Source organism: Hipposideros armiger, unplaced genomic scaffold, assembly GCF_001890085.2.
Source record: "Hipposideros armiger isolate ML-2016 unplaced genomic scaffold, ASM189008v1 scaffold_903, whole genome shotgun sequence".
NCBI classification, from domain to species: domain Eukaryota; kingdom Metazoa; phylum Chordata; class Mammalia; order Chiroptera; family Hipposideridae; genus Hipposideros; species Hipposideros armiger.
The window spans coordinates 148,457-176,296 of record NW_017732253.1 but is presented as its reverse complement, the minus strand read 5'-3'; the positions used below and the strand labels follow the sequence as shown (position 1 = coordinate 176,296).

At 41.2% G+C, this 27,840-nt stretch overlaps 1 protein-coding gene and 1 long non-coding RNA gene across 2 annotated transcripts in view; one reads left to right on the top strand and one right to left on the bottom strand.

Moving 5' to 3' along the window:
- Positions 1-27,840, top strand: part of PCSK5 (proprotein convertase subtilisin/kexin type 5) — a 451,676-nt gene that overhangs the window by 341,160 nt on the left and 82,676 nt on the right. Inside the window, exons 21-24 of the mRNA XM_019630362.1 lie at positions 8,624-8,726; positions 15,038-15,174; positions 17,847-18,053; positions 24,943-25,011. Coding sequence (XP_019485907.1) covers positions 8,624-8,726; positions 15,038-15,174; positions 17,847-18,053; positions 24,943-25,011 — 516 coding nt within the window. The remainder of the gene's footprint in view (positions 1-8,623; positions 8,727-15,037; positions 15,175-17,846; positions 18,054-24,942; positions 25,012-27,840) is intronic.
- Positions 3,795-6,763, bottom strand: LOC109375141 (uncharacterized). The gene is made up of 3 exons (XR_002122515.1): positions 6,714-6,763; positions 5,110-5,230; positions 3,795-3,871 (listed from the first exon to the last, which is right to left on the bottom strand). It is a non-coding gene; the product is annotated as an uncharacterized LOC109375141 (long non-coding RNA).

Genomic DNA, 27,840 nt, shown 5'->3' with positions numbered 1-27,840 from the left:
GAGAGAGAGAGAGAGAGAGAGAGAGAGAGAGAGAGAGAGAGAGAGAGAGAGAGAACTGCAATTTGTCCCAATACCCACCAAGTAAGGAAGCAAAGCCCCTCCCAGCCACTCACCTAAAGAAGCAGGTAGTCCAAGCGCAGTGCCTACTCCACAGTGGGGCCAAGAATCCCACATTCTGAACCTACTTGGTGACTCTCTGCTAAGGAGAAGCTTTGTGTGCCTCTTTTCACCGAGATTCACCTATTTCTTACACTTTTACCCCAGTACCCTGAGAATGGCTCTGAAATTTTCCACAGCAAAGTGCAGGGAAAGCTGCCTTTGCTCTGGAGCAGGAAGGCTGTCTCCCAGGGGCTGCCAGTTATAAAGGTTAACGTGCATGGATTACATCTTGCAGCTGAATTACATTCAGAGGTCATTGTTCTTGGCCTCCAGGGTCATTAATTTCAGGTGCCTGGTTTTCACCAACATATGCAGCCAATACATTCTTCAAGTCTCCTCAGGGGTAGAAAAGGCACAATTTGGAATCCAATCAGACCAGGTTCAAATGATGTTCAGAGAGTTAACATTTTGATGCTTAATTTCCTTATTTGGTCAAATGGAGCCGACAGCTCCTACCCCACATTATTATTGGAAGTTTAGTGAGATGACATATTCAAAGTACCTGATAATTATCACTAATATTCTGTCATCCATTATGCTGGGTTCTGCGGCCTATTTTCTCATTTGATCCCAGCCACATTCTGAGAATGAGAGTATTATCCACATACACAGAAGAGGAACATAAGGGAAACAGGTGATCTGATTCATGTCAGACAGCCTGAGAAGTAAGCCAAAATCAAACCCCAGGTAGGGATGACTCCAAAATGTGTGCATTTACCCAACATAGTGTTTTCTACTATGCTGGCACTCAGTAGGCACGTGACAAACCTTGGTTCCCTGCTTTACTTCCACACTTAGGCTTCTTAAAATAACACAATTTGGTCACTCCCGATAAAACATGTGACAGCCTGACTAATCAAATGCCTCTCCAGTCACTAAGGGACAGAGGAATTCTGGGTACCCCTGAGACCTGTCACTAGACAAACCAAGAGATCGCTTAGAAGGCAGTATCCACTGCCCGTGGATGGGTAGTGCTAATGATGGCCCAAAAAAAGAATAAATTTTCAATTATCAGCTACAATCAATTACCAGCTACAGTGCAGATGGAGCCCTAGGCCTTGGAATGTAACTTCCTTCTCTTTCCAGGAGCACCTCTTTTCTCTTAATTAGCGATTAGGCTGCACTGTTTTAGCGCCAGCAGGCAGGGCTGGAGGAAAGACTAAGGGAGTGTGGGAGAGGAAAGATAAGGTCAGCACTTTTGGTGTGTTGATGGAGAGGAAGAGAAGGAGGGTGGTTTGAGGATGTTCCCTCCCATAGGGCGCTGGAGTGTGGGAAGTGACAGCAGTGGTACTTTGAAGGGTTTAAGAGCAAGTTACAAAAGCAGTTAGGGAGGCTCTTTTGGTTACCATAGAAATGAAAGTGGATGACAACAAGTCTCCTCCTTGTACCTGTGTTTCAGGACTCACACCACACAGGCCACACCATCACAGGGAGCATTCTGATCCTTTTAAGCTCCTTGGGAAGGATTTGGGGCTTTATCGCATCCACATTCAAAGACTGTTGTTTAGTTCAAAAGTGTCAGGAAGGCTCAGTGGGCCACAGTCCTGATAGTTTCACATGCCATCTTCATCACCTCCGTAGTGAAAGGAAGTGATACAGGCTTTAGTACTTGATTGTGCTGTGCTCACTCATGGGTTTACATGGAAACTCTTATCAACAGCCTGGCCTTTCAAGTCATCCACTTTCTCAGCAAGTGTCCCCCAAGTGTAAACTGCCTCAGGTTATCAGTAATGTTTTCCAAAAGGTAAATGAGTTATTCTCTCACATTATGGTCACTTACTACTGCCACCATGTACTGAACCCCACATATCCCCTCACTGTGAGTGCATCAGATTCTGTACAATTTCCCCCATGAGAGTGGTTTTTCTGAAGCCACAAATGGTGGGAACGTTGGGGGATAAAATCTTACCCCTAAGGAGTAAGGGGATTGAGTGCACTAGAGAACCTGTAGAAATTCTAGGCTCATGTATAGGCATAGCAAAGACAGCCCCCTAAATAAAGAGACTGTCAAGATATTTTACACACCTCAGATAGGCAATAAATGCATTTCCATCTACCATACCCTGCTTACGGGAAAGCGTTCATTATTTTCCTCATTTACAGATTCAATTATAGGATTTGTAAATTAATTTTAATTGCAGATAATACACTCATGCCTTTTGTCTCCCCTTGTGTCTGGTCTTGCAACCAACAGTTCAGTGCCTTTTTAATTTTAGCATCCTTAAGTTAGGACTTACAGTGACTTTGCACTAATGTAGAGGCAATGTAAAATTCTCTTAACTGAGGACAAGATATGCAGGAACCAACCCATCTAGATGAGATTTTCATATAAACTGGGGAACCAGAGAGAGGTTATTATAATTCCAGTTATAAGTTATTTCTGAAGAGCCAGTTTATTTTGTTCTCAGACAGCAGTTAAGCAGAAAATCCCTGTGCAGAGCTCCAACCAATTCTATTCATTCAAAAAAATATTTCTGGGTTCCTCTTAAGAGCTTCTAACATAGTGGACACAACAAACAGCTTGTAAAGTATGAATCTGATAAATAGAATTGCCTTTTAAGAAATGGCAACCATTTTATCAGAGAAAATAAATTTGGAAGGTATATTCAATCATTAGAGTAAATCTGCTTTGTGCAATATTCCTGCTCAAAGTTCATTTATTTTCACAGTGAATTCCTTTTTGATACCCTTACCTCACCAAGTGGTTTAGACAAGGCATGTTCTCAGTTCTGTCTTTTTATAAATAGCAAAGCTACTTGGAACAGCAAAGGGGGAAATGAATCTGTACCAGAGAAATATTGCAGAAAGAGCATGGGCTTAGGCTCAGGCTCAGATACACCTGGGTCACAGCCCAAATCTTTCACTTGCCTAGTTGAATGAATTTACGCAAGATTTTTCATCTTTCTGAGCCTCAGTTTCTCATTTATAAAAGAGGTTTGTTGTCTGACTTAAACATTACATAGAACAGCATTTGTAACATGGTAGATGTCAATGAATGAGAGCCTGTGTGACTGCTACATCACCACTATTTTCAGGTGTGTTGGCCAAGACATCGCTTTAGATACTTTTTTTTTTTTTTTTAGCAGCCTGACTGTGGTCAAGGCCCAAAACAACAGTGGAAATGAAAAGAATCAACTCTTAATTCCTTGTTTTTTAGCACAGATTAAAGGAAGCAAAACATTTGCAAGTGTTTTAGACCCACAATTTCTTCAATCCATCCTTTTTACTGGAGGGTCAGCCCATGGGGGTGCCAGAATAGTGTTTCAGGGCAGCTGCACAAATCACACAGGTGAACCCCAGTACTTAAGAATGAAAAAGCAATGAGACCAGGAAGGATGAGGCTTGTCAATCAGAAAACCCTGTGTGTGTGTTTGTGTGTGGGGCGGGGGTTGAGGAAATTGTTGTCAAAAGGATGAGACAGAAAAGCCATGGCTTCCAGATACCTCCAGTCTATGAAAGCAGAACTCTCCTTCTATTTGCTTGACGTTCATTCTGTCTTTATAAATCCCGATGAAAAGAAAAAGCACAGTGTTCCATCAGCAAGATGTCTCCATTATCACAAGCTTTATCCATTTATCCATTTAGTTCTGTTCTCATAGGAGATCTCCTAAGCCTCAGTTCAGCAAACTGGCTCCCCAAGGTGGTTGGTGCTCTTTGGAGCCATCCCAAAGGGCAGACAATCCTGAGTTTTTTGGTTAAAATTAAGTTTTTCCTGCAAAAGAACAAACTCATCATGTAGACTTTTTTTTTATTGTGGTAAAATATACATAACATAAAATTTACCATTTTAGCCATACAGCTCTATGACATTGATTATATTCACATTGTAGTGCAACAATTGCCACTGTCCATTTCCAGAATTTTTTCATCTTCTTTAACTGTAACTTTGTACTCATGAAGCAATATGTCCCCTTTTTCTCACTTCCCCATCAGCCCCTGGCAACCACCACTCTATTTTCTGTCCCACTGAATTTGACTATTTTAGGTACCTCATATAAATGGAATCATACAATATTTGTCCTTTTGTAACTTGTTTATTTCACTTAGCATAATGTCTTCAAGGTTCATCCGTGTTGTAGCATGTTGTAGGATGTCCTTCCTTTTTAAGGCTGAATAATTGTGTAGACTTTTAAGTAAAAATGTTGCAGTCTCCATCAGTGGCTTTATATTTTGAGCCTTGCTATAAAAATTCACATTTAATGATGCTTTAGAAACTGAATTATTTCATTAGTATATAACTAGTGAAAGTATACTGAATATTTATTGTAGATAGTGGAAAGTAATAAATGTATGGATTTCTTTTCATAAAAACTGTCTTTATACAGTGGTATGTTAAGTTGAAAACTAGGTTATTGGCATCCTTGCAAAGAGATAGTGTTATTTGATTAGTACTTGTGGTTGTAGTCATTCAGGAAAGTCACACTCTATGATTTCTGTAATCTGAGTGACGAGGCACATAAATAAAGGTCTACAGATAATTCAGTACCCCAAGGTTGCTCGCTAAAATAATCATATCGCAAATCAAATGGCTGATTTCTCATCAAATTTTCCTCCCAGTTTCTCTTACTAACCACCCTTGCAAAAAGGGGAAAAAAAAGGTGTTTTAGACTCACATATCATAATCTATTATGTGCTTATTAATTTGTTTACTTTATATATTTATTTGCATAAACTCTACAACAAATTTGGCTTTAACCAATAAAGAAATATAATGAGGTACAAAGGAAAACATGGCATTTCTGCATGAGAAATAAAGCTCTCCTGGCTAGATAAGCCTAAAAAAAAATATTCTTATGTTAGTTTCAACCATGTTTAGTAGCTGTGGATGGTATAACAAATGCCTACCTATTCTGGTTGGTTTCATAAGGTTTATTTGTAACTTAAACCTGTTGACACAAACACATGCTATAGTGTTATCAAGATGTGGAACAGACAGAACAGGACACTTACTTTTTTTAATTTACAAGTATTGATTTTTAAGCTGTGTCATCAGCTTTTGAGACATCATTCCTCCCCATGAGACACCACCTCAACATTCTTTGAACTATTCTAGAATGAGATGAGAAAGGATCTAGAAGGGGAATGAAAAAAAATTTTTTTTATCACAGGAGAAAGACAATTTGGGCATAATAATAATGAATGAAGACACCACAAGGAAAAGCTCGTAGGATAGGCTGGAGAACAAAATATTGGCCCCTGATGTCTGTGCTAAAAGTGATTTTTTTTTAAGAATTTTGTATATCACTCTTGTAATAAACACTCAACTTCGTTGTGCAATAAAGACAGATGAGAAGGATTTGCTGCTCCAACAACCAAAAAAAGCAACTTCACTATGTCCTTGGAATCTGGCTTCTTTGGTTTCAAATGTGCAGTAGAAAACTTGTGCCTGCAAGGGCTAGGGGCCGCTGTTTATGTAACTAATTGGACAAATACATAAATATGAAAATTGGGGCAGGTCCCTCTATTCTCATCTGATCTAAAGCCAGAGTTTGCTCTATGGTTAAGAGGCATGAAGACTTGAGAGAGGTGCAGTTAAGCTGTCCTACGCTCACTTTCTTACATAAGCTTCAAGTTTATAAAGTTTTCTCTATTTTGTTTCCAAATGGTAGGAGGGAAAAACCATGTCTTAGGGGTCTCTTATTAAGGAAGAAAGGAGCTTGGCCATGTTTTAGATTGGGGAAAACTTTTGAGGATCAGCAGATGATAGGCGATGTGAAGAAAAGGTTGAAGACATATCCAGAGGAAAGATTAAGAGCATTAGATGGAGAGCTGACAATGGCCAGGAAGAGAAACGTACCTTCCTCAGAGACAAGAGAACAGTCAAGAAGATAAAAAACAATTTTGATACTGGGAAACAGGATGCTGAGAAAAGTCCGTATCTTATCAGCAAATTTGGTATTGAGGTCACCTTCTGGGAAAGAATGGGTGGAACTTGGGTCTTGGGAAGGTTCGATTTAGCTCCAGTGAGAAATGCAAAAGGAACTAAAAAGATGAATGAAAGGATGACAAAGTGGGGTGAGCCAGTCACAGAAGGTTGTGTTTGGAAGTGGCATGTGAAATCTCAGAGATGGGGCAATTCCACGTAATGATTATACCTAACATGATTATATCTTTGTGAGTGCTTATAGAGGTCATTATAGTTGAGCAGACCAAGGAAGTACAACGCCAAGGTATCAGTGCCACCTACTGGCTTACGAAAGCCAATGAGGAGGCAAAGAAGAGATACAGAGAACTGAAAATTTCCACAGTAATATCTGAATAACCCTTTGTTGACCTAGCCATGACTCATCTATTATCACAAAGGAGACTTTGGGTATAGAATGGTATAACTCCCTGACCCATCTAAGTAGCATTGAATTTAGCAGAGCAAGGTGTGCTTAGTTTAAAATACCACCCTAGCATTGGATCTAATACACCACGGAGATTAAGGTGGATGGATATCAGTAGTTAGGAGCACCAAACCACAGTGTCAGTTTCTATAAGCACCAATGCTATCACCCATTACTAGCAAATTATTAGCATTGGCAATGTAGGCAAGATCTGCTTCTTCTTACCAGGTCAGCCCTGGGTCCTCTGCTCTTGATCTTGCTGATGCCTGGACTGATAATCACACCGCTCAATTAGTTGTGCCTCCTACAACAAAAGTGGGAGAGATCACATGAGGGCAATAATTAAAAGGTGGGATAGCAGAGCCTGAATAAATAAACAAAAGGCTGCATAAATATGATGCCTATATTGTGTGAGACATTCCCAACTTGAAATCACCACTCCTGCTAGACAGAAATCCCACCTTTTTTCTGCCTCAGGACTGCTGATTGCCAAGAATGCAATTAGTCCATTCTAACACCTGTGAATTAGTAAAAGTTGCCCCCAACAGAGGCAGGGGCAGCCAACACCAGAGTGCATGGCTGGATTTCCACCTCCACTTGGCCATGTGGGCAGGCACCTTGCGCAGTGAACAACTTGTACATCTGCATGTTTGCCACCACTGGTACTCACTCTTTGGGGCCTAAGGCTTCTGGGACTTACCACAGTCCCATTCTAACAGTTCTATTTCAGATTCCAAATCCACACTGTACCTTGGCAACAACTGGAAGACAGAGGAGCAGAGTCCAAGCTGTGGAGGGTGTGCCACTGTTAGACACTTGCATTGCTCTGAATATGTGATTTTCCCCTTTAGTAATGAAACTAATGGAATATCTCTACATGAAAGGCTTATGTGCTATGTAAGGACAAACTCTAGCTATTTCTTCATTTTCATAGTTGGGGTTAGTGCTAGCAATTGGAAGATTTATGTACGTAAGGTTTACCTTACCCAACTGTACTCATTCAGTAAAGCTGTGGGAAAAGGCTAAGGAGTGATCTGCTCTCCATTCCTTACCAGTCAAGCCTATGTTTCCAGGGCTTTTCCTTCCATGCAAATACATAAACTAGTAAGTGAATCTTAGAGTGTCAGTAATACCACTTGATAGAACCATGGGCAACTTCTGCTACCTCACTATTCTGGCTGGATCTCGGGTTGACAATGTTCAAACATGCTTACAAGGCTGTGAAAGTTGGGTGGGAGGTGAGTGAAGGTTTATGGCTGCTGAAATCTGAATCTATAATTCCTGAACATGATCAATTTCTAAACCTTATAAAGTGGCTCTTTGGATCAGACTGAAGGAAATTGTTCATTTCTTTCAAGACAATAGGAAGAGAGGATGAGTCTAGTGTGAGTAGAGGGTTGAATTCAATGAGTAGGGACCCATCACTGGATTATCACCTTCAATAAGGTTGGCCTCTCTCCACCACCTTTGCCATGGTTATCATTTCTCAAATGTTCACAAGAAGTTTGTGAGCCTGAACTTGCTTCTATGGAAATGCCTCCTGTGCTTTTCCTTAGGAAAGATAAGCTTTCCAATTAAATGAAGAATTCTCTGGCTATCTCTTCATTGTTACTCTTTCAGGGTGAGATGCAGCTGACATTTGTCAAATGTCAGCCAAGCTTCAAGTCCTATTCTTGTTGTAATAACCACAACACTCCCCAGAGTGATGGGATAAGATCTGGGTAGGTCCAGCTTGTTTGACTTGAACCAAAGCTATAAGTGGGATCTCTGTGGGCCATAAGCCTGCAGCCTTTAATATGAAAGTCAGTAGGTGCTCAGTAAAAGGGTCCTGTAGGAAGCCCCCGTTGTCTTCTCTCTACTTACAAAATCTGTAACACATGTTGACTAGATCCAAAATTATGTCATTGCTTCATAACTTTTTGAGGTTCCAACGTCCAAGGCCCTTGGGAGAGGAGCAGTTGTTATTATAAGGCCAGGGTTTAAGACTGTCAACTGAAGCCATTCAAGGTCTCTCCTCTCAGTTTTGTCTCCATTGCTTCTCAGCAGCCACAGAGAAATCTGGCTGCTCTCAGACTGACAGCCCAGGCAGCACTGCCATGTAGAAATGAGGTAAACAACTAGATTTTGTTCCCCAGGAGAATACATTGATGAGCATGGACGCTGCCAGATCTGTGAAGCCTCATGTGCCAAGTGCTGGGGGCCGACTCAGGAAAACTGCACTGGCTGCCCTGACACAAGGTGAGTGGTCTCTCAGTATCTCCTATGGTTTGGAGCTTATGGGTTGCAGGATAGAGAAAGGAGGTGCTTACCACCTTAGAGGTACCCCTGGGGCCCTGCAGGAGAAAGAAAAAAACTCTTTCCCATGACACAGTAACCCTCTATGGCCTGACCACAGCCCACCTTTGCAGCACCTTCTCCTTGTGATGCCCAAGAACCTCTACCCTGGACACTAGAGGTGCTTTCTCATTGATGAAGATGGTGCTGCCTTTAATGCCTAGAATCTCATCCCTTTTCTGCACATCCAATCCCTCAACCATCACCTCCTTCTGACGAACAAATATCTACTCATATTTCTAGAATCAGTTCAAGGGTAAACTGTTCTATGAAGGCATTTTTTACTTTTTCCCAGTAGAATTCACCTCTTTCTCTATGTGTTCCCTTATACACTGTATAAATTTCCATAAGAGCAACATTTTAAGACATTCATATACAAATCTTTCTCTTCATTAAACTGTACACCCCTTAAAGTACTCATCTTTGCATCTCTATTACTAACCATGGTGCTAGGAAAATAGTAGGTACTCAATATATTTTTTATAGCTGAGTGAATGAGGAAATAGCAAGTATCCAAAGGGATGGGCGTCTCTGCTAATACACCAGGAATTTCTAATGAAGAGGGTTGGAAGCCTATTGTATTTTTAGTTAACACTCCTCTGATTCTAGCACTTAACACTTGTTGGCTGACTGAGTGTTTGAATGGCCTCATCACTGTTCTGCTAAATGCGTAGGAAGCAGAGCCTCTCCCCAGACCAGTATGAGGAGGCTGCTCTAGTGGCAGGTGACTCTCTAGGATGGACGTTCCCTCTGCCTTACACAATAGTCATTTCTTCTAATTCTCCCTCAGGGCTGTAATACCCTGAGTAGGACCTGCGGCATATTTGTCTCTTTATTCCCCCACAGTGATCAGCATATAGTAATAATTCAAATATGGGCTTGGCTCTCTAAATAGATCCCTCAAAAAGAGAAAGAAGGAAGGAAGGGAGACAGGGAGAGAGGGAGGGACGAAGGGAGAAAGGAGAGAGAGAAGGAGGAAGACACAAAAGAATAGAAGTCTTAAGAATTCTCAATACTCAGCCATAAAAAAGAAATCTTGCTATTTGTGACAACATGGATGAACTTAGAAGGTATTTATACTAAGTGAAATAAGTCAGAGAAAGACAAAAACTGTATCAGTTCACTTATACGTGGAATCTAAAAAACTAAGCAAATGAACAAACAAAATAAAACCAGCACTCATAGATAACAGAGAACAAACTGAAAGTTGCCCGAGGGTTGGGTGGTGGGGGAATGGGCAAAAAAGCTGAAAGGGATTAAGGGGTACAAACTTATAGTTAAAACATAAATAAGTCATGGGATGTAATGTACAGCATAGGGAATACAGTCAATATCGCAATAACTTTGTGTAGTGACAGATGGTTACTAGAATTCTCATGGCGATCACTTCGTAAGGTATATAAATGTCAAATCACTATGCTGTATACCTGAAACTAATATAACATTGTATGTCAACTATACTTTAATTAAAAAGAGCTTTATATTCCACAAAAAAAAATTTTCAATAACTGATAACATTTTCCAAGTGTCTCTTTAAGATGTCTATGCCTCTAAATATTGAAAGTGCTCTAAAGCAGCTTCAGGGCATACTATTAGATACAGACAGCATTCTGAAATGGGTCCTATTTCTCTTCTAACTCCTCACCATATCAATACTCAAATTTCATTGCATGTTTGGACATCTTCAAACTAAGGGAACTTTCCAGCATTTGTTTTATAAGGGAGCTACCATCATCCAGTGTATATTGCAGAAGTCATGATCATCTCAGGCTCTCCAGAAGTGAAAAAAAATTCTACTACCATAAATGGCCATTTTAAATAATCTCAGCCCATTGGTATAAGATCAGAGATGCACCTCCTGGGCTATTTCGGTCGTTTAACTTGTTTAAGCAGCCTGTGCTTTAGCTTTTGAAAAGAGAAAAGTATGTATATAGATCTTGAACCAGGACATCCACAGGAACAATTTTCTTCTCATCTCCCTGAGCATGCCATTTCTTTTCCCATCTCTCCTCCTTGATGCCAAGATGCAACTATGTCCAAGAAAAGGCATTGTATCATAGCAATGAACTACCTGACTTCTTAGGTGCATTTTCCTAGAAGGAGATTGAGAAGATGAGGAGACAGAAACGATTTTGAAAGAGGGTGATGTTTGAAAGGGCAGCCAAGTATTTTCCAAAGTATTTCTTTCAGTTGAATCAGGGCCATTTAAGATAGCCTTGAGCAATTTTGGTTTATGCCTGGCTCTGTGTTAGGCCCATAAATCCTTATAGGTGACTCAGGAGGTCAAGGTCAAGGGATAGTGAAGCACTCAGTGACAAGAATAGTGGGGCAGCTTTAACACCCTAGGCCTGATCTGCGAGCCAAATCTGCAACCATGGATGAGGGGGCGCCTTCTAGAAACTGCAGCCATAGAGGACGCAGGCACTTCAGAACCATGGAAGGAAGAAGCCAAGTTGTGACTCCAGGAGGAATAAATCCCCTAACCTCTGCTCCCACTCTCAGATCTTCTGCTGGTGTTTCCCCTTGTCTGAAACTAACTGAAGATCAATGAGAAACACCACTCACAAGTGAGGGAAGTGAGCTTGGAGATACAGTCTCTAGTGGGCACACTACAGAATGCTGAGTCTGGGGCAAGGGTAAGGGGAGGCAAACAGAATAACCATCACAGTTGGTCTCTCTGAGTTTTTTCCTATTCTAAAGCTATTCTCCAGTCCTGGTAGAATAACGATCATCTCTAAAAGGGTTTAACTTAGAGGTTTGCTTCAAAACAATATTAAGAGGGAAGTAAATCTGTGGGGATAGAAATGAAATAAGATTGGCCATGTGTTGATAAATGTTGAAGCCAAATGATGAATACAATGGAGGTGTACTGTTATTTTTTGCATATATGCTTATATATGTTTAAAATTTTCCATAATATTTAAAAAAAATAATTTAACCCTGAAGTTATTTTACAAGAAATCAAAATTTAAAAAGCCCTCTCTTCATCTTCTAGTTTTCCCTTTACATGTCCATCAACCCTTAGGTTTAACTCCTTGAAGACAACTGAAAACTTGGAGAAAGTTTGCCTCTGCTATAGCACATGTATAGCTCTGTTACATCATGGTCCTCATTGTCCAAGCTAACCTTCCAACCCAGTCCTGAAAGAGTTACAGAGTCCATGAACTAATTAAAAGCATTTAAAAGCTTTCTCTGTTCTGAACCCCCGCCCCCAAGTATTTTATTTGATCTGCTTCAATGAATTCAGGAAAAAAAGACGTTTTGCCAGATTTCATTCTGTTAAAACATTAAAGTACCAAGAAATTACATTAAGTGCCCTTGTGGTGACTTTAGTTGAGCCAAACAATCAGCACAGAGGACCAGCTAACTCTGACTTGACATCTCTTTCGTTGCAGTTCACATCTCACACACACACACACACACACACACACACACACACACACACCCCTGGGGCTTCTGGAAAATTTTGTGCCAATGTTGAGAACGTCACCTCTGCCCAGGTCTTTAGTGCTTGGTTTTGCCATCTTCTTCCTCTCCATGAGCCCTGTTGGACCTGGAATGGTTCACTGCTTATAAAAAGGCCAAGAGCATGTGTGACTTGGGGAGAGAAGTGCTTCCCCTGTAGAGCTTAGCTTGCCTGAGTGCCTCAGAAATCCACAAATTGGATGACTAGTGATCCCAGAGATGGCCTGAGTTGGCTTTAAAGAAAATTTTTATAAGCCCTATGGAGCCCAGAGCAAGGTATCTATTCTCCTCTACTAGGGAAGATTTGTTGGTGTTGGTGTAAATCTGTGCCACTTGAAATAATACTTTTCTACAAGTTTCTCAGCAAGTTTTCTTGAGGACATTGGGGGAGGTGCGGGGGATGATGGAATTCAGTGCCTGCACTTCAGCATGATTGTTATCTAGATCTTTCGATCTTTAGAAAGAATCAGGTTCTTACAAAAACTGGGTACGTCACCTGTGCTTTCCTTAGGGTAGAGGTTAAGGGAGGTGATTTAAAGCATAAGTATGTGCTGGGTATTTGCTTAAAACCAAGTACTCAGTGTAAGAAAGGCAGCCCCTTCTCCACATAAACATGGAAGTATTACACCACCTGTTTCACCCCTCATCCCCCACCCCAGTTTCTGGATGAATTTAAATGCTTCCCATCATTGAGAGTATTAGATCACCTCTCTCAATAGAAATAATTTCCCCCTAAACCAACCTGTCATCTCTTTCTATAAAGGACAAAACGGTGATGTACTTTCCATCTCTTTTTTAACTGAAGTTAGCAAGAAAATGAATCCTCACAAATAAACATACCCTATTATCCTTTTCGGCAGAGCATCGGGTAGCTTCCTTGTTTAAAATCCTCAGAAAGCTCTTGCATAGCTTTTCTTAAAGGGATGATTTTGCTTTTTGTTTTTTTAACTAGCCACCTCAAAATTATTTCTTGAAAAATCTTCTAACTCAGAAAGCAGAGGCGGGGTGGTGCCAGGATAGTCGCAGTTGGCATGAATGCCATAACTAAAAGTCTGGGTTGGGAACTCAGTCTCCTCTTTATACGCCATGGTGCAGAGGATCTGTTTTGACATGGACAACCAGATGTGTGTGCGTGTCTGTTTAGGGCTGGGACTCCCCGCTCTGTAATGGGCCAAGAGACTGTTCCCACCCGTGGTGCTGGGTATGGTGACCAGGACCTGGGGGGATGAGAATGAGGTGGTCTTCCATGTTCTGCTGTTGGCTTTAATCCCATTCTGTTTCCAGACAGATGCAAATGACACAAACTGTGAGGGAGTAGGAACAAGATGGAAGATTGCATGTAACATTATTCAGGATGTCTTGCCCCACCCCAATTTCCTCCAAGCTTGGGAATGAAAATGCCTATCTCCCTTTTAGGGCTGGTTGTAGCTATGGAGACAGCAGGAAATGGTGGGGTTTAGATAAGCCAGTGCCACTCCAAGAACAACCTGCATGAGGCCTCTACCTGGCCTTCTGTGAGACATCTGATCTGAGTGGAGAGAGGTGGTAGAGAGAAAAGGAAACCCTACCTTCATTTGCAGGCCCTCAGCAATCCCAGGCCTGGATGCCAGTGTATGCCCTCAGGGGACATGTATGTGCTACCAGCTCAGTTAACCTTCCAACTGATACAATAACTACTCCACAAAATATTGATTTGGCACCACCCATATTACTCAGGAATCATTTAGCCAATTCCATAGTAACCTAGACTGTTAGTGAGCACAAGATGGAGTGGCAGTTCTGAAAGTGTGTTTCCTAGACAGGCAGCATGAGCATCACCCAGGAACTTGTCAAAAATATAAATTCTCAGGTCTCTCCCACCAAGACCTACGGATTAAAAACTCTAGGGGTGGAGCCCCACAGCTTACATCATCTATTCACATAACCTATCTGACTCTTGCACTTGGGAAACCTTTTCATTTTTTTCTGAGCAAAATTCTTAGATACAATTTACTTCATCACATGTGCTCTTTGGATTACTCTGCAAAGGAAAAAGAGAAGCAAAAACTACAAAAACATAACCACAATATTATGGTATATATTGTATGTGTATAAAGCCAAAGGTTTTAGAAGCCCACATGCTAACTTACATGCGATGCCCTTGTAGGTGACTGCAAACATGGTCAGAAAATAGAAACTGTAGTACCCTATACATCAGGAATGCTTGCAAAAATGATGCTCAAAATCAGAGTTCACTGATCACTTGCCGTATTCACAGACCAAGTTTATAAGTAGCACCTAAACTACAGAATAGTCCTTCGTTCTACCCTTTGAGAGCCCTTGGAATTGACCTTTCCCTTGCAAAGTGCTGACAACTAAAGGAAGAATATTTTATCTAAGTCCTCTGGATTCAAAGTCCCATTCAGTGTCCTGAAAGCTCAGAGACCATCATCTGGCTGTGGGCTGGGTTTGGCTGGGGCCTACAATGTGGGTTTAATTCCTGTGGGTGCTGGTTAGCTTGTTTGGAACCAGAATCAGGATTGCATCCCCAGCCAGTTTCTGGCATGCCTGCTGTTTGGTCCAATCCTTGGGACAAGGATGGGTACGTGACTAATATTCCACATGGTCTAAGATGATCAGTCCCAGGCATCCCCCTTGTTTCTGGAACAATGAAACCGAGTTTGTGCAGTGAAACACGAATACCACATGTTCTAACACTTAAGGCTATTCCAGAAAGTCACCCTAACAAAAAAAGTCTGCTTTTCCTCCAGGGTTTTTGATGATGGCCGCTGCGTTTTGAACTGTCCCTCAGGCAAATTTGAATTTATGAACCAATGCCATCTATGCCACTATACCTGCCAAGAATGCCAAGGAAATGAGCCTTTCAGCTGTACCTCCTGTGGAGTCGGTGAGAGAGTCTGGTTGCTCACTTGTTCTTCGTTGTTTCAACCCTGTTCTCCCATGGGACATTATTTGCTTTGATTTAGAAGCTTCATCTCCGGGGACAAGGGCTTGAGATTAGACAGCTGTTTGTTCAAGAGTATGTACAACCTTGAGGTTTCTGCTTGTTGTCAGCACACAGGTTTACATTATTGTAGACACAGACTCGCTGCCCCTGAGGAAATGAGAGAGGAGCTAAGGGATGTCTTTCCAGAGAAGGGGGAAAAAGGGCATGCAAACATGATGTCAGACAGGAGATAGACAGTAAAGCTAAGATTTGTCGAGGTAAACGTGAAAAGCTAAGAAATTAAGATAGACATATTCAGTCTTTAAGAGGAAATACTGTAATAGATGTTGTGTCTGGGGTTTTCAGCCCTGAGCTATGCCATTTAGAAGTTGTCGAAGCCCTGTGGGAACAAAGTTACCATTTTCAAACACAAATATGACTTTCTCTGTCCCCGTTTTAACAACTCCAAGTTCCTGCTGTCATTGGATTACGCCCCATGATCTCAAAGGTCCTCTGCCGTGTGACGTTGATGCCTCTCCAGCCTCCCTTCATATGCCCATCCCACTCTGACCCATGTGGGACAGATTCCCATTTTCTCTGATATCTGACGCAATCATCCTTAAGTTTTATTTTAAGATCCAGTGGGATATGTTGGAAAAATAGGAATATTGTCAAATATTAATTCACTCACTCACTCATTCAATCATTAGCGAATATAAACGTAGAACTCATTCTATGCCAGGCTGCCCCTAAGCCTCTGAATCCTGAGTTAATGTCATGGGAAGGTACAGAAAATTATAACTGTGGATAAAGAGAGAGGAGACTTCTCACTGTTCTCCCTCAGATCTTCCTACCTATATCTGAGAAGTTTAGTTCTCAGAAAAACAGGATCTTTCCTGAGTGAGTCAAAGAAATGGGGTTTGCTAGGGTTTCATGATGTGCCTGAGAAGAACATATCTTGGGAGGTTGACCCTTTTCTAGTCTCCTGAGATCAGGGTTTTGTGCTCCACAACATTGACCGACAGCAGTAGAATCACTAAATGCACATTACATCCTCCCAAACACTCCTTCCTAGAGGATAATGTTCTTTTAAATCAAACTTGGAGACAGCAGACACTTTTTTTGTGTCACCTCTATGGAAGCCCTCTTTATTTTCTTTGTTCCCACAGGAGCCAGTAGACCTCTGGCATGAAATCACCATCAGAAAAGAGATAGCTTCAAAGTCCACAGTCCAAGCGTGTGGTTTTAAAATGGTATTTCCACAAGGGTTTTAATTAAATAAGAAACATTATGTTAAGCCATTTGAAAGTGCTGAGCTTATGGGTAAAAAACAAGAAACAGTTGAATGTTGTTAATTTCATGTGGTTCAATCTTATACTGATTTTCAGTTTCTGAACTTGCAACACAGGGTCAGTGCTATCTTTATCCACAACATCAGCAGCCTTTCATTTTGAAGGGCAATGGTTCTGGATCCACATGTGGTACATCATATGATGAGTGAACACTAGACCCCAGTTACTTTGGGTAGCACTGATCAGCTGTTCTTCAGAGACTAGAGCATATGGGAGACCTGAGTCAGAGAAGATGGATGTCCTAAACACACTCAGCACAAACAGAAACCCCAGGAGCGTGGGGGTAGGAAACCTCTAAATGCATCCATATTAATCTTGTTTTCTAATACATACTTTTGTAATGAAAAAGAATTGTTTTTCATTCATTGCAATTGTTTGTAGAATTTTAGAATTAGAATTTTCCGTTTCATCCAAGAGCAAATTCCCAGGTTCATGCTAAGGTGGTATTGCTGACTCTTTCCTTGTAGAGTCCAGTCTTGATAGAAGCTCGGAACTTTCAGGAATGCATGTAAAGGAGTCAAAGAGGAGTGCTTGGTCTTGTGCTTCACCAGGCTGCCATTATAGAAATGGGCAGCTGTGCAAAAGTTCAGATCTTAGTTAACACAGTGTGTGATTTTGATAATAGAAGTCAAAATCATTCTTAAAGAATGCACTGTCATATAACACATCTATCAGTAAGCATTTATTTATTCTCATGGGATCTCTATAGCCCCCAAGTCTTCGACCTACCAAAAGGAGCCCAAGGAGAAATTTTCAACTACAGGTATACAGATACTGCACATTTCATTAAATCCATTCTTTTTTTTTCTTTTTTTTTTATTGTTAGTTTCAGGTGTACAGAACAATGCAATAGTTACCATTTTCACCCTCACAAAGTAACAACGCCCCTCCCCCCATCTATTGCCCTCCCACCCCCGATATCATGCCTATCCATTACAATTCCATTGAATCCGTTCCCGCTCTCTACTCCATGTCCCGAGACTATATGTATATATATAATTATAGTTGACATACTATAATATTCAACATTAGCTTCAGAAATAAAATGCGGTGGTCAGGCCTCTACATCGACTATGAAGTGGACTCCCCAACAGGACATGGGTCCATCTGGCCCCCTAAGAAATATTTACACATTATTGTTAATCCATTCTTATACTTCTAGTCCCTGAGGAGCCTAAGCACTTGGTCATATCATTTTTTTTAAATAAAATGTCTTAGGTTATATTAGCTTCATGGTTAACTGTGTACATTTTCCCTCTTTTGTTGCTCCTATTTGTTCAGATAAATATGGCTGGGAGCGCTTCTTGTACCAGGGAGTATGTCAAGAGAGCTGCCCGGTGGGGCACTACGCTGCTGAGGGGCACACCTGCCTGCCCTGCCCAGACAACTGCGAGCTTTGCCACAGCGTGCACACCTGTACACGATGTATGGGTGGCTACTTCATAGTGCCCACCAACCACACCTGCCAGAAGTTAGAGTGTGGACAAGGTAAAGCTGCTTTGGGGCCACTGCCCTCCCTGCACCAGGAGGTGACAAGAGGTGTACCCCTCGAAGTCCCACAGATGTGAACTGTCCTCTTGGTTTTCTGTCAGCGCCTGGGATGACTGAGTGACTATATGTTAAGTGGGGAAAGTGATAGTTGCACCTCTTTCTTCCCCCACACATCTGTTCTCTGTGTTTCCCCAGATACAATCCAAGGGCACAGGAGTGCAGCTAATCACATAGAAATTGATCTTGAGTGGAGGATTTTTGAACAGGGTATAGTGAAGAGAAAATCAGATTAGAATTGGAAGTCCTGACAGACAATTTTCTCCTTCCCAATTACTAGTTATGAGACTCTGGGTAAAATTAGTCTGATTTCTCTATGNGTGAAATTCAGGTTAAGGAAAGAATAGGCATTTTTTTCCTCAGGCAGTTAGCTAATTGTAAAGGGATACCTACAGCAACTATGTTTCACAGTGTGGGGACTTGACTTCTCCTTAGCTTCTCAAGGTCACAAATTTGAAGAGGACCAATGGTGGGAAAGAAAGGAACTCAACCTAAGAAATGCTTAATTACTCTTAATTCACTCCGTATGTAAAACACAAAAGTCTGGCAGGAGCTTGGAGGTTTTTCCTTTACAAAAATGACTCTATTGCTTCAAACCTAAGATATTCCCTAGAGAAGAAAGCAATGTGGTGACAGTGAGTTGAAATCCCCATCATATAATAGAAAGCACTTGTCAGTCTTCATATAATTCACTAGCTCACATCATTGACTCCTCATTTCTCCCCAGGCCTGCCTGGTTCTCCTCTGGAGAAGGTGGTAGTAACAGTCTGTACCACACAGCACCATTGGATTGTACGTGAAATGAAAAACAGGGAAACTACTAAATTCCAGGAACATATTTTGATGTAAATTTAGGCAAGATATTGAAACTAATTAGCATTTGAACCTGTGGATCATTGAAAGGAAACCCAACCTAAGTTAAAGATTGAAGGAATGATTTCTCTTTATGCAGTTTCCATGTTTTCTCTAATCAGATTTGTTTATGAGACTTTTATCAGGGTGAAAACAAACAAATAGCATTTTATATAATAACATTTTGTCTCAAGAGTATTTGATGCTGAATTCTTTGTGTTTCTAATCAGTATTTTAAATGTAAATTTTAACTAAGATAAATCTAAGTGTTCTAAATTATACTTGTTCATTAATTGAAAATATAAGAAAATGGAATCATTTTTACTTAATGTTTTAAGGCATCCTTTATAGCTTTAATTTAAGGAATGTGGTATTAAGTATGACACATGACTATAACCTAAGATTTAGGTTCCATACCTACATCACCAAAGACCCAATGGTTGATTTAATCAAATTGCATAAGATCTCTTTACTTCCTTATCATGTCAATAAAGTAGAGGTTAATGTGCCCTTATCTCAGCTCATAAGTAGGTGATGAAAATGCATTAGCATTTGATCATTAAAATGGCTATAGTCCCTAATCTTGAGAAAAAAATATCACAAATTTTAAATTTTTAAGTCATTGCAAAAAAAAAAAAAAAAAAGATGAAGCAGAAAAATGCCCTATAACTTAACTGCTAAAAAGGGGACAAAAGTTTATACCGACAGAACTTAGAATAAGGAAATCCCTGGGCACAGAAGTGGTCAAGAAAGGCATCCAGAAGATGGGACTCAAGATAAGCCTTGGAGTTTCCATTGAATTTAGACAGATAAGTAGGAAGGGTTACACTACAGAGGGGCTTTGGACCTAGACAATAGCAGAAAAAAGGTTTGGAGGAAAGAATTTCTGTCATGGGTTTTAGAACACTGAATGTACCAATTTTCCAGAAGGAAATAAGTAAATATAAGGGGATAGGTAAATGGAAGTTTGGAGAAGTGGTTGAAAAACCGTATTGTGAACTCTGGACTAATGAGTTTAAAAGTATTCCGTGGGTCAAGTTTTGGGTCAAGATGGCAGAGTAGGTAAACACTATGCTTACCCCCTCTCAAGACCACATCAAAATTACAACTAAACTACAGAAAAACCATCACTGAGAATCACCCAAAGTCCAGCTGAACTAAAGCCCTACAACTAAGGACATTCAGGACATTCAGAAGAAGCCACCTTGAGACTAGTAGGAGGGGCAGAGATGCAGAACGGGCTGGTCCCACACCCACACTAAAATTCAGGAAGGATATCTTAGCTGTGGAGGCCCCCCAACAGTAAGAGTGAGGGGTTAGACCCACACCAGGCTCCCCAGCCCAGGGTTCCACTGCCAGGGAGAGAAGTCACTGTGAAAACCAACAAAGATTGTGGCTGAGTGAGACCGGAAGCAGCTGCAGTCCCAGGTGCTCCTCTTAAAGGGTCCATGCACAGATTTACTCACCAACCAAATAACGCTGTGAGCTCCAGTGCTAGGGAAGCAGCTTGAAAAGCATTAGGGACATACAAGAATAAACTGGAGTTGTATGGCTTCAGGATGAGGGCTGGAGGGGCAACTTTCTCCCAGGTAGAGGAGCTGGCAAAAGCCATTGTTTCTTTGTTGAGCCCTCCCTCTTCCAGCTTGCAGACACAGATGGCCAGTATATCTGAGTCTCCATCAACATGGCTAACATATTTCATTTGCTCCAACCCAGGTGATTCCCTGAGACCCTGCTCCCGCCAACTTTGAAGCCCACCCAGGCTGCTTCCAGTGGCTTTTCCTGTCTTGGCTCATGCTGCAGACTTTCCCAAAATCTCTCAAACGTTCACAAAACCCAAACAACCAGCATTTGGCTTCAGCATGTCCTGTACATCTGTCTGAGCAGACCTAAGCCTGGTACTAGTGACATCTGGCCTCGGTTCATGACTTGGCCTCTTGAGGTACCACCAGGCCCAGTGCAGGTGGCAGCCATCTGCAAACTGCTTTGTGGCTCATGCCAGGTCGCCCCAGGCAGGGCACAGGTTGTGGCTGAACTTGGCCTGCAGCATGTTCCCCGCCAAGAGGCCCCAGGTCTGGCACACTTGGTGGCCAGCTTCAGACTGAGCTAGAGCATCACCCAGCTGCCTCCAAGGATGAAACATCCAAAGGGCAGACTGGGCAGGCACCAGAGCCCTGCTAAAATGAATCTTGCTCTGCAGGGTCAGCCCCTGCACCACAGCTCCTCCAAAAAGGACCCAGTAATCCCACTTCTGGATCCTTTATTATCTCCTGTTATTGCCTTTGTGAGTAGGAGAGACAATCTCTCTACCCTGACCCATGTAAATTCAAGCTTCAGATCCAGGAATTAGAGAACCAACCTCATTTCTTCTTGCTACCTTATCTTTCTGTTAATGAGTGAGACCTCATTCATGGAAGACAAAAACGAGACACCTGAGACATGAAATTCATGGTTTAGTTTTCCAACGGGACAGACATACCGAATTTCTCAAATGAAATATTATAGTCACAGATCACTATTTATTTCACTTCTACCCAGTTCTCCCATTGGATCTTTTCCACAAATAAGAACAGGGGAATAAGAACAGTGTCAAACTGTTTTGGTACCTTCCAAACCAAAGGCATTGCAGAATAAAACTTATTCTAGGCTGGTGTCTCCTTTAAATTGGAAAGAAGTTGCTGATTATAAAAGTGAAACTCAACATTCATACAGGACCTTCTTTCCAGTGACCTAGTGTGTCACTCCCTGTTCCGCCAACCTCAGTGCATGACCCAGGTGGTTAGCTACCATCATATCCAGGGACAGATGGGGAAGGACAGTGCAGGATGGCTCTTTTCTTTAAAAGGCCAAATACAAGCCAGCTTCAGAGGGAGCATTGGAATCTAAAAGCATTTTCACCATTTGCTTAAGAGAAATAAGCAAGCTCCATTAGATAGTGCTGTCTTAAAGAACACCTAAAATAATTGATTTTATTTTTCATTCTTTATATTTCATTCTTTTCATTCTCTCCCCTCATTTACTAAGTGATATTCATTTCAAACATGGGGTTTAGAATAAATGAAACCTTAAAAAAGAACCCAATGTTGGAAGAATTAGCAGAAGTTTTGCAGTTTCGTGGCCCCTTATTCATCCTGGCTTTCTTCATTAATTCACTGAGCAAATATTTATTGCATGCCTTTGTCCTTTCTGCTTTCCCATAGTTTGTTCAGTTTTTCCCACAGTTAATAGTACTGTATAACCTAATATTTATCAAGCATCATCATTCACTCTACTAACCACTTGAAGTGGACGATGTGTTTTCACATCTACAATCCAACAGTTTTTACAGATAGAGAAACTAAGGATTAAAGAAGCTTTGAAACGTGACCAATTTAATGCTTATGGGAAATGACATGGTTGCTAAACAGTTTCAAGCAACCTTCTGTTTAACTTTATTTACACTTTTCACTGGAAGGAGTTGGCTTAGAAGCTCTTTGTAATATGTATGACTATGATAGGCAGGGTTGTGCTCTCATAAGAGATGACCCCCAAAATCTCAAGAACTTAAAAAAACAAAGGTTTATTTCTCTCTCGTTTATGCTGCATCTCCATCACGGGTCAGCTGAGGGCTCTGCATGGTCCTCAATCCAGGACCCAGGGTGACGGAGCAGCCATCATCTTGTTGTGGCAGAAGAAAAATACACTGGCTCTTAAAGGTTTCCCCAGGATGTGACACTTGTGATTCCCACTCACTGATTTTGGGCCAAAGCAGGTCACATGGTCATGCCCAAGATCACAGCATAGGGAGATGCAATCTTGTCATGTGCCTGCAAAAGAGAAACCAATATTGTGACCACCCTAATGACATTCTCACCATGGTAATGACTGGGACTTGTATCTTCCGAGGTTTGTACATGAAATAGTCCCAAACATGTGCCCACTCTGTTCCACTGACTTCTCTCTTCTGCCTCTCTGATCTTGCCCATTATCATTCCTTGGCAGTGTCTGACTTTCTCCTTCTTTCAAAGGAATTTTTCTGAAGAAGTTGCTATGTTTTTAACTGATGGAGTTTCCCAAAGTATTCTGCTGTCTCATTTCTCTGATCCCTTGACAACTGAAGAGTCAAAAAGAAGACCAGTGATAAATGACATGTAATCAATAGGTGAACTGTCAGCTGAAAGGACTTGGACCTTTTTTTTTTTTTTGTATATGAGGGATTCTTTTTTTTTAATTTTATTTATTTATTTATTTTTATTGTTAGTTTCAGGTGTACAGAACAATACAATAGTTACCCTTTTCACCCTCATCAGGTAACAACACCCCTCCCCCCATCTATTGCCCTCCCACCCCCGATATCATGCCTATCCATTACAATTCCATTGAATCCGTTCCCGCTCTCTACTCCATGTCCCGAGACTATATGTATATATATAATTATAGTTGACATACTATATTTTTCAGCATTAGCTTCAGAAATACAGTGCGGTGGTCAGGCCTCTACATCGACTATGAAGTGGACTCCCCAACAGGACATGGGTCCATCTGGCCCCCTAAGAAATATTTACACATTATTGTTAATCCATTCTTATACTTCTAGTCCCTGAGGAGCCTAAGCACTTGGTCATATCATTTTTTTTAAATAAAATGTCTTAGGTTATATTAGCTTCATGGTTAACTGTGTACATTTTCCCTCTTTTGTTGCTCCTATTTGTTCAGATAAATATGGCTGGGAGCGCTTCTTGTACCAGGGAGTATGTCAAGAGAGCTGCCCGGTGGGGCACTACGCTGCTGAGGGGCACACCTGCCTGCCCTGCCCAGACAACTGCGAGCTTTGCCACAGCGTGCACACCTGTACACGATGTATGGGTGGCTACTTCATAGTGCCCACCAACCACACCTGCCAGAAGTTAGAGTGTGGACAAGGTAAAGCTGCTTTGGGGCCACTGCCCTCCCTGCACCAGGAGGTGACAAGAGGTGTACCCCTCGAAGTCCCACAGATGTGAACTGTCCTCTTGGTTTTCTGTCAGCCCCTGGGATGACTGAGTGACTATATGTTAAGTGGGGAAAGTGATAGTTGCACCTCTTTCTTCCCCCACACATCTGTTCTCTGTGTTTCCCCAGATACAATCCAAGGGCACAGGAGTGCAGCTAATCACATAGAAATTGATCTTGAGTGGAGGATTTTTGAACAGGGTATAGTGAAGAGAAAATCAGATTAGAATTGGAAGTCCTGACAGACAATTTTCTCCTTCCCAATTACTAGTTATGAGACTCTGGGTAAAATTAGTCTGATTTCTCTATGTTTTGCTTGGTTTCTTCATACCATCAAGATGGTTGCTATGAGAAGCCAATGAGAACCAGCCTACCTAAACTACTTAAAAATATTAAAATGTTCTGTGAATTATATGTGATTGTTATTGTCCAATTCCTTATCTTACATGGGAAGAGGGAGATTTCAAAACAGCACTTACAGTTATTGTTCTCTTCCATTCAAGAATGCTGCAGACTTTCACTGCTTTGGATAAGATATGCCTAATCTGATGCTGAAGAGAGCCCCAAGATATTTTCAGAATAATTAAAACACATTCTTTTTCTTCTTAATGTTTACTAATGTTGTATAGGATTTAAAACTTAACAAAAAAAGTATTTAGAAAGACAGATAAAAAGAGACAGAGCCTGTTAATTTATATACCCAATTCCACATTCCCAGAAGCAGAACTTATTTAATAAATAAAAGCTACCTTCTTGACTTTCATACAAGTTGCATGGCATATAGTTCAATTTTGTTCCATTTGCACCAATCAAGCTGATCTAACTGACTGAATTAATGAAGGAGGTAAAAACGTGGGTGACACATAGATTCTTAAAGATGGTTTTGGGTTTCATAATTGCTCTATAACTTGCTTAAAAATAAGCTACAAACCAACATATTTTCATAGAAACTGATGTGTCTCCACTCAGTGAAAGAGAATTGTTTTTCGCTCTTCTCACTTTATAGATGAAATCCAAGACCCAGACTATGAAGAATGTATACCTTGTGAAGAAGGATGTCTGGGATGCAGCTTGGGTATGTCATCTTCCATTGCTGGTAAAAGAGTTGAAATAACTGTGTCTTATTTCACACATCCTCATCCTGTCATTCCTTCACCAGGGACTCTTGTCATTGTTGTTATGATCAGTGTCACCATCAATATCCATTAAATAGGCACACTCCCATGCAAACAGGGTCTCTCAGTAAGAAACGCTCCCTTTTGAGGCAATGGATAGGTCACCTGTGTTTGTGAAATTCAGGTTAAGGAAAGAATAGGCATTTTTTTCCTCAGGCAGTTAGCTAATTGTAAAGGGATACCTACAGCAACTATGTTTCACAGTGTGGGGACTTGACTTCTCCTTAGCTTCTCAAGGTCACAAATTTGAAGAGGACCAATGGTGGGAAAGAAAGGAACTCAACCTAAGAAATGCTTAATTACTCTTAATTCACTCCGTATGTAAAACACAAAAGTCTGGCAGGAGCTTGGAGGTTTTTCCTTTACAAAAATGACTCTATTGCTTCAAACCTAAGATATTCCCTAGAGAAGAAAGCAATGTGGTGACAGTGAGTTGAAATCCCCATCATATAATAGAAAGCACTTGTCAGTCTTCATATAATTCACTAGCTCACATCATTGACTCCTCATTTCTCCCCAGGCCTGCCTGGTTCTCCTCTGGAGAAGGTGGTAGTAACAGTCTGTACCACACAGCACCATTGGATTGTACGTGAAATGAAAAACAGGGAAACTACTAAATTCCAGGAACATATTTTGATGTAAATTTAGGCAAGATATTGAAACTAATTAGCATTTGAACCTGTGGATCATTGAAAGGAAACCCAACCTAAGTTAAAGATTGAAGGAATGATTTCTCTTTATGCAGTTTCCATGTTTTCTCTAATCAGATTTGTTTATGAGACTTTTATCAGGGTGAAAACAAACAAATAGCATTTTATATAATAACATTTTGTCTCAAGAGTATTTGATGCTGAATTCTTTGTGTTTCTAATCAGTATTTTAAATGTAAATTTTAACTAAGATAAATCTAAGTGTTCTAAATTATACTTGTTCATTAATTGAAAATATAAGAAAATGGAATCATTTTTACTTAATGTTTTAAGGCATCCTTTATAGCTTTAATTTAAGGAATGTGGTATTAAGTATGACACATGACTATAACCTAAGATTTAGGTTCCATACCTACATCACCAAAGACCCAATGGTTGATTTAATCAAATTGCATAAGATCTCTTTAATTCCTTATCATGTCAATAAAGTAGAGGTTAATGTGCCCTTATCTCAGCTCATAAGTAGGTGATGAAAATGCATTAGCATTTGATCATTAAAATGGCTATAGTCCCTAATCTTGAGAAAAAAATATCACAAATTTTAAATTTTTAAGTCATTGCAAAAAAAAAAAAAAAAAAGATGAAGCAGAAAAATGCCCTATAACTTAACTGCTAAAAAGGGGACAAAAGTTTATACCGACAGAACTTAGAATAAGGAAATCCCTGGGCACAGAAGTGGTCAAGAAAGGCATCCAGAAGATGGGACTCAAGATAAGCCTTGGAGTTTCCATTGAATTTAGACAGATAAGTAGGAAGGGTTACACTACAGAGGGGCTTTGGACCTAGACAATAGCAGAAAAAAGGTTTGGAGGAAAGAATTTCTGTCATGGGTTTTAGAACACTGAATGTACCAATTTTCCAGAAGGAAATAAGTAAATATAAGGGGATAGGTAAATGGAAGTTTGGAGAAGTGGTTGAAAAACCGTATTGTGAACTCTGGACTAATGAGTTTAAAAGTATTCCGTGGGTCAAGTTTTGGGTCAAGATGGCAGAGTAGGTAAACACTATGCTTACCCCCTCTCAAGACCACATCAAAATTACAACTAAACTACAGAAAAACCATCACTGAGAATCACCCAAAGTCCAGCTGAACTAAAGCCCTACAACTAAGGACATTCAGGACATTCAGAAGAAGCCACCTTGAGACTAGTAGGAGGGGCAGAGATGCAGAACGGGCTGGTCCCACACCCACACTAAAATTCAGGAAGGATATCTTAGCTGTGGAGGCCCCCCAACAGTAAGAGTGAGGGGTTAGACCCACACCAGGCTCCCCAGCCCAGGGTTCCACTGCCAGGGAGAGAAGTCACTGTGAAAACCAACAAAGATTGTGGCTGAGTGAGACCGGAAGCAGCTGCAGTCCCAGGTGCTCCTCTTAAAGGGTCCATGCACAGATTTACTCACCAACCAAATAACGCTGTGAGCTCCAGTGCTAGGGAAGCAGCTTGAAAAGCATTAGGGACATACAAGAATAAACTGGAGTTGTATGGCTTCAGGATGAGGGCTGGAGGGGCAACTTTCTCCCAGGTAGAGGAGCTGGCAAAAGCCATTGTTTCTTTGTTGAGCCCTCCCTCTTCCAGCTTGCAGACACAGATGGCCAGTATATCTGAGTCTCCATCAACATGGCTAACATATTTCATTTGCTCCAACCCAGGTGATTCCCTGAGACCCTGCTCCCGCCAACTTTGAAGCCCACCCAGGCTGCTTCCAGTGGCTTTTCCTGTCTTGGCTCATGCTGCAGACTTTCCCAAAATCTCTCAAACGTTCACAAAACCCAAACAACCAGCATTTGGCTTCAGCATGTCCTGTACATCTGTCTGAGCAGACCTAAGCCTGGTACTAGTGACATCTGGCCTCGGTTCATGACTTGGCCTCTTGAGGTACCACCAGGCCCAGTGCAGGTGGCAGCCATCTGCAAACTGCTTTGTGGCTCATGCCAGGTCGCCCCAGGCAGGGCACAGGTTGTGGCTGAACTTGGCCTGCAGCATGTTCCCCGCCAAGAGGCCCCAGGTCTGGCACACT